This window comes from Chiloscyllium plagiosum, unplaced genomic scaffold, assembly GCF_037043375.1.
Source record: "Chiloscyllium plagiosum isolate Xiang-an unplaced genomic scaffold, Cpla_swu_hap1 HiC_scaffold_2, whole genome shotgun sequence".
Lineage (NCBI taxonomy): Eukaryota > Metazoa > Chordata > Chondrichthyes > Orectolobiformes > Hemiscylliidae > Chiloscyllium > Chiloscyllium plagiosum.
In genome coordinates this window covers 131,009,190-131,016,045 of record NW_028270140.1, presented here as the reverse complement: position 1 = coordinate 131,016,045, position 6,856 = coordinate 131,009,190, and the positions used below count along the sequence as shown (strand labels likewise).

General features: G+C 44.5%; 1 protein-coding gene across 3 annotated transcripts in view; it reads left to right on the top strand.

The window, feature by feature from the left end:
- The first annotated feature begins 6,358 nt into the window (after positions 1-6,358).
- trappc11 (trafficking protein particle complex subunit 11) overlaps positions 6,359-6,856 on the top strand; it is an 84,718-nt gene continuing 84,220 nt past the window's right edge. Inside the window, exon 1 of one of the 3 annotated variants that reach the window (XM_043705315.2) lies at positions 6,359-6,577. In XM_043705315.2, coding sequence (XP_043561250.2) covers positions 6,533-6,577 — 45 coding nt within the window. In that variant the 5' untranslated portion in view covers positions 6,359-6,532. Of the gene's footprint in view, positions 6,686-6,856 lie in introns of all 3 variants that reach the window. The other 2 variants (XM_043705329.2, XM_043705319.2) reach the window with 2 other exon arrangements.

Here is a 6,856-nt window from a genome sequence, read left to right as displayed (position 1 = left end):
TTGCAAATTATTGTTTCATTGCATGTTGAAACCAGGCACAATGTAATATTTTGTAAGTCTTCAGTTCCACCTCCCAACGCTGCAGATTCTGTTTTATCCTATCAAACAATTGCACAAAGTTAGCTCTGTACAGCTGGTGGAAAACAGGGGTAATACAAATATCCAAGTAAAGAAAACCTTTTTGTGACCACCGGAAAGGAAATTGTGTTCCATCCTCCAACTCAGGCACCCCACCAAGCCTCCCACGGGCATGGCTACCGATTTTGTAAAATTAATTTTATAACCTGAGAAAGTGCTGAATAACTTAATCTTTTGTATTAGCTGAGGTACAGACTTTTCCAGGTTAGTCAAAAAGAGAAGAACATCACCGGCATAGAGAGTAATTTTGTGCTCTCCCAATCCTAACTTTGGCACCAGAATTTCAGAGTCCTTCTGAATAGCCTCTGCCAACGGTTCAATTACTAAGGTAAATAGTAGCAGCAAGAGAGGATACACCTGTTGACTGCCTCCCGATGCTAAAATTGTCTGATTTTATGTCAGTCGTAAGGACTGCTGCCTTGGGCTCATTATACAATACTGTCATCCACCTAGCAAAAGCCCCCACAAGGCCAAAACATTCCAGGACACCAAAAAGATACAGTCATTCCACCCAATCAAACACTTTTTCCGCATCTAAGAAGACCACCAAGCCCGGAGTTGACCTCTGCTGGCATAATTGCACTGTATTCAACACCCTTCTGACATTATTGGAAGAGCTACAACTCTTGGTAAAACCTATCTGGTCTTCCTTTATGATAGTGGGTAGTACCTTCTTCAATCTCAGGGCTAGTGTTTTAGACAGGATTTTAAAATCTACATTCAGCAGCAAGATAGGTCTATATGAAGCAGAGTCCTCACGATCTTCTTCTTTAGAATAAGAGAGATATTGGCCTCCCTAAGAGAGGACAGGAGGCAATCATGGCTGTATGAATGATGTACATACTCAATATTGGCTCGCCAACATGTTTATGAACTCCTTGTAGAATTCATTCAGGAACTCGTCCAGGCTGGGTGCTTTGCCACTTTGGAGCTGCCTTACTGCCTCTTGTATCTCTTGTATTGTTAAGGGTGCATTCAAAAGGGAGGCTTGTTTTGCATTTATACCTGGGAGGTCCAGATTCTCAAAAAAGGATTCCATTCTTGCTATTCCATCCTCACAACCCTTCAACCAGTATAACTCTGCATAGGATTTCCTGAATATGGCATTGATCTTTCTCGACTTGCGAGTGATAGTACCCGTTCTCTCCCTAATAGACACGATGGACTGTGGGGCACTTTTCTTCCTAGCCAGATATGCCAGATATCCAGCTGGCTTATCCTCATAATCCAATACCCCTTGCTTTGCAAGGAAGACCTCCCTCTCTGCTGCCTGGGTAAGTACTGAGTTCAGAGCAGCCTGGAGATCTTTGACCCGCTGTAACTTAACCACACATGGTCAATCATAATATGCCGATTCGGCTGCTTTCAGCCGGGCTTCCAGCATCTGTTATTTTTCTCCTCTCTGCCTTTTCCTAGTTGCTGAGTATGAAATAATTAAACCCCTTAAATATGTCTTGGTGGTCTTGGTGGTCTCCCAAAGCACAGATGGGTTACTTGCTGTACCCGAGTTGATGTCCCAGAAGATCCCAAACTCCTTTGTGAAGAGCACTCTATAAATTTGCCATCTTTCAAAAGAACTGGATCCATGCACCAGTGCCGTGTGTCTATTCCACTCCTCCTGATCTTGACATCCAAGTACACTGCTGCATGGTCCGAAATGACTATGTTCCCAATCCTGCAGGATAGCATTGAATCAAAACAGATTGATGGAACAAAAAACATATCAATTCTCACGTGCACTTGTGCAGGTTGGAATAAAAGGTAAAATCCCTACCATTAGGGTGGAGACATCGTCACATATCCACCAGCCCCAACTCCCAACACAAGTCCACTTGCTGTCTGAATTGCAGGAAGATACCCAAGAGACTCTATGGCATTCTGTCTACCTCAGGATTCATGAGACGGTTGAAGTCTTCCCCTATAATCGTATGATGCACCCCAAGAGCCATTAATTTGAGACAGTGTCAATTAAGAATTTAAGGGGGTACGTTGGGGGGCAATAGATATTTAGTATGCCATACTCTTTCCCTTGAGGATGATGAACCCTGCAATGCTCATCCTTAATTTGTTGTATTATTTGGAATGGGAGATTCCATCCTCCGTACTAGTATGGCCACTCCACTGCTTTTAGAATTAAAAGAGGAGAAGAATACCCTACCAAATCCTCCCTGCTGTAACTTCAAATGTTCCTTGTCATTCAAGTGTGTTTCCTGCAACAGGGCGATGCCAACCCTCTCCTTTCTGAGGTTTGAGAGCACCTTCTTTCTTTTGATCGGGGAATGGCTCCCCTTTATGTTCCAGGTGCACCATTTAAATGAACCACTAGTCATGACCGCCCAGAGTGGCCTGCAGCCCCCCCGAGAGGAAGAAGCTTACTCATGGTGTGCCAAGTGGAGAAAACACTGAATTTATAAAATCTAAAAAACACTACAGATACTACCAAAACTAAAAAACTAACCACTACTCTTAAATTAACAAACATGTAAACAACAAATAGCTGGAGATTTCCCCCCTCACCCATAGTGGGCATTCGTCCCAAACCTTACAACCATCCTGATTCCTTCCAGTCATTGCCGCACCCCAAACCCAAGCAATACAGAGACAAAGAAAACCTATTGTTTACACATGTGAGAGTTAAAAGTGGATGCTCATTCCATCCCCTCCATACATCAAAGCCATTTGTCTTCCGTAAAAGAAATAACCAACCCTCACCCAGAGGAAACAAAGAAATAACAAAAAATTACTAAAAGAGAGGAAAAAAAGGGAATTTTACATCAAAGCAATGCCCTGTCTGCAGGACCAACAACCATGAAAGGAACGGTAATGCCATTGTCCATAGCCTTTTTTTTAATCCCTGACCCAGACCATTTATTTCAGAGTCCAAAAAAATCCCTTGCTTTCTCTGCCGAATCAAAATTGTGAACAGACCCTCCATGGTTGAAGTGCAGTACTGTTGGGTACCTCACAGAGTATTGGATATTCAAATCTCTCAATTTCTTCTTGACTTCATCAAAACATTTCCTCTTCTTGATTATAGCCCCAGAGAAGTCTTGAAAAAATTTTTGAACCTTTTTTACACCAGAGCCTGTGAGTCTTTTCCCAACTTTCTGGAGGCTTCCATTATCAGTTGCTTCTTTTTATAATACTGGAATCGCCCTGGGACTGGGTGGGGGTGTGGATCTGACCTGGGCCTACGCGTTGCAATCTGGTGGGCCCGCTCCACACACACCCGGCCTGACTTGACTCCCAACCCCAGAGGATGTGGGAGCCACTGCTCCAGGAAGCAGACCTGGCCCTCGCCTTCTTCACGTTCTGGGACCCCAATTGTCCGTAAGTTTCTCTTTCGAACTCGATTCTCAAGGTCGTCGACCTGGTTCAGCAGGGCCTGAACCTGGCCATCCAGTGTTAGGATCTGCCCCACTGAATTCTGAACCGCAGTCTCCAACGCGGGAGTCCTTTGTTCGACTGCCTCAGCGCATCGATCCAGCATTCAGATCTTCTGCTCATACTTTTGTAGCATGACAGAGATCGGTTCCAGCGCCAAATTGATTTTCTCTCGGAGTTTGTAAAACTCCGAGACTAGATTCTGCTGCCCCAACAGGTTCAAAGACGCTACCACGGGAGTCAGGGCTATGGCCACGGATATGCCCGGCACTGTAGGGGAGTGCCCTGCCTGCTGCAATCCTCTCGCTCCCTTTCCTTTATTCATTTTCATCTTGTTCCCAGAATGTTAGAATCAAAATTTAAAAGGTTCTAACTATTTTGTATTACTTTGTTTTATCTATTTTTCTTGTGGATGACAAGTGAAGGGAGTTGAAAGTCCACCTTACTTGGATTTTAATGCAGAACCCAGTACAGCAGACCTATCAGATCGCTGCAATCTTGGAACCCCCTTTACACCACATCCTCCTTCTTAACATCAACCTGTTCAAGCATATCATCTGTTTCATGCTGTTCTCACAAACGTCAAGTGTCTCTCAGTAGTGAAAACTGAAGCATAGTATTCATGAGGATCCTTCACCTACCTCCTCCGACTGCAGGCACAAGTTCCCTCCACTATCCTTGATCAGCCGTACCTTCACTCTGGTCATCTTCTTGTTCCTCACGTAAGTGTAGAATGCCTTAGGGTTTTCCTTAATCCAACACACTAAAGCTTTTTTATGCCCCCTTCTAGTTCTCCTAAGTCCACTCTTCAGTTCTTTCCTGGCCACCTTGTAACCCTCTAGAGCTCTGTCTGATCATTGTCTCCACAACCTTAAAAAAGATTCCTTCTTCCTCTTGACTAGATGTTCTATACCACTTGTCACCCAAGGTTCCTTCACCCTACCATTCCTTCCTTGACTCAGTGGGACAAACCTATCCACCACTATCAGCAAATGTTCCCTAAACAACCTCCATATTTCTGTCATGCATTTCCCTGAGAACATCTATTCCCAATTTAGGTGCCCCAGTTCCTGCATAATAGCATTGTAAATCCCCGTCCTCCAATTAAATACTTTCCCATACCGTCTACTCCTATCCCTCGCCATGATGATAGTAAAGATAAGGGAGTTGTGAGGACTATCACCAAAATGCTCTCCCACTGAGAGATCTGATACCTGGCCTGCTATGTTGCCAAGCACCAAATCTAATATGGCCTCCCCTCTCGTCCACCTATCTACACATTGAGTCAAGGTTCTTTCCTGGTTCTTTCCTGGAGACATCTGACAAAAACTGCTCCATCCAAACTATTTGAATAAAGGAGATTTTTTTTATTACTCAATCTTTCTTGGCAATTCAGAGCAGAGGGGATGGTGGGCATTGCAATTGGGGTCACCACTCGTGTCTCTGCTGACTTTGCCTGCAAGATGTGCACCCAACTCCATCTCCTCACAAACTGCGTTAGGGAACTGGAGTTGGAACAGGATGAACTGGTTGAGCTATGCAGTTTTTAAAATCACTTTTCCAAAATTTATTCAAATCTGCATTAATAATAAGGTTGCCAATGTTTCATAATTAAAAATAAAATGGTTTTGGAAAGTTTTTCTTGAAATTTAGCAAATATTGAAGGAATATTTGTTTGCTGTATGAAATAAGCCTGTTCACAGCAAGGTTTGATAATAATATTGAATGCACTGCAAGATTTGGATAGGTACATGAATAGGAAAGATTTAGAGTGACTTAGGACAAATGCAGAAGATGGGACTGGTTCTCTGAAGTCCAGTTATCATTCTTGTAAACTTACATTAAACTTTCTCTAGGGCCAGAACATCCTTCCTAAGGTGTGGTGCCAAGTGTACTCACAGTACGCTAAATGGGGAGAAAATGAGGAATGTAGATGCTGGAGATCAGAATCCAGGGTGTGGTGCTGGAAAAGCACAGCGGGTCAGGCAGCATCCGAGGAGCAGGAGAATTGATGTTTCGGGCATAAGCCCTTCATCAGCTGCCTGACCTGCTGTGCTTTTCCAGCACCACACTCTTGTACTCTAAATGGGATCTAATTAAGGTTTTGATTAACTGTAGCATAACATCACCAACCCTATATTCCAGCCCTTTTGGATATGAAGGCCAGCATTCCATTAGCCTTCTTGACTATTTTCTATACCAGTTTGCGGCATTTTAAAGAACTGTGCACCCGAATCCCCAAATTTTGTTGGACATCTGCTGTATTTAACTTTATGCCTTCTAAAAAATACCTTGATCTAACCCTTTTTTGGTCTAAAGTGGACCACCTCACACTTGCTAATATGAAAATCCATCTGCTACATTTTTGCCCATTTACTTAATCTATCAATATCTTGTTGTAAATTTTCTACTGGCACCAGCAGTGTCTAAAATGCTGCCCAATTTTGTGTCGTCAGCAAATTTGGATGCTTGACTTAGAGTCATTGAGTCAAAGAGATGTACAGTATTGAAATAGACCCTTTGGTCCAACTTGTCCATGATGACCAAATATCCCAAATCAATGTAGTCCCATCTGCCAGTGCTTGGCCCACCTCCCACTGAACACTTCCTATTCATATACCCATCCAGATGCCATTTAAATATTGTAACTATTCCAGCCTCCACCGCTCCTCTGGCAGATCATTTCACACACGCACCACCCTCTGCATGAAAACGTTGCCCCTTAGGTTCCTTTTAAATCTTCCACCTCCCACCTTAAACTTTTGACCTCTAGTTCTGGACACCCCCACCCCAGAGAAAAGACATCATATGCCATTATCCTGATGCATTCTATTCTTCACCCCAGGCACAAGCTTGCTGCATCAGCTGCTTTGCCTTAGGTGTCAGGGCAGCACAGGCGGCTTCCCACCAGCAGATGGCGACAGTTCAGGATCTTCATCGGAGCCCCCGCAGAGGTCCGCATTCCGGCTGATCGTCGATTGGTTCAATACTCCGAAGGCGGACCTGGAAGATGAGGATACCGATTGGTCCGTGTCGTGGCCAATCGAAGCGAGAGGTGGGGTTTACTGCGTGCGTGTTGCGTCATGACGCAGCGTTGTCAGGATCTCGGTGGTACCAGTCGCGGGGGAAGTGAAAGGCGGCGGCTCAGTACTGGTCCGTTCGGGTAAAGTATCCGGGTTATGGTGGGATGAGAACGGGCCTCCGGTGAGTTGGTGGGGCAGTGTGGCTGCAGCTTCGTGTCCACCACCGTCAGGCTAGGTCACAGGAAGGCAGCTGTCAAGTGGAGAGCGTGACAACTTGTTTATGTACTTGACCAGATTTCTCTCAGGCTACA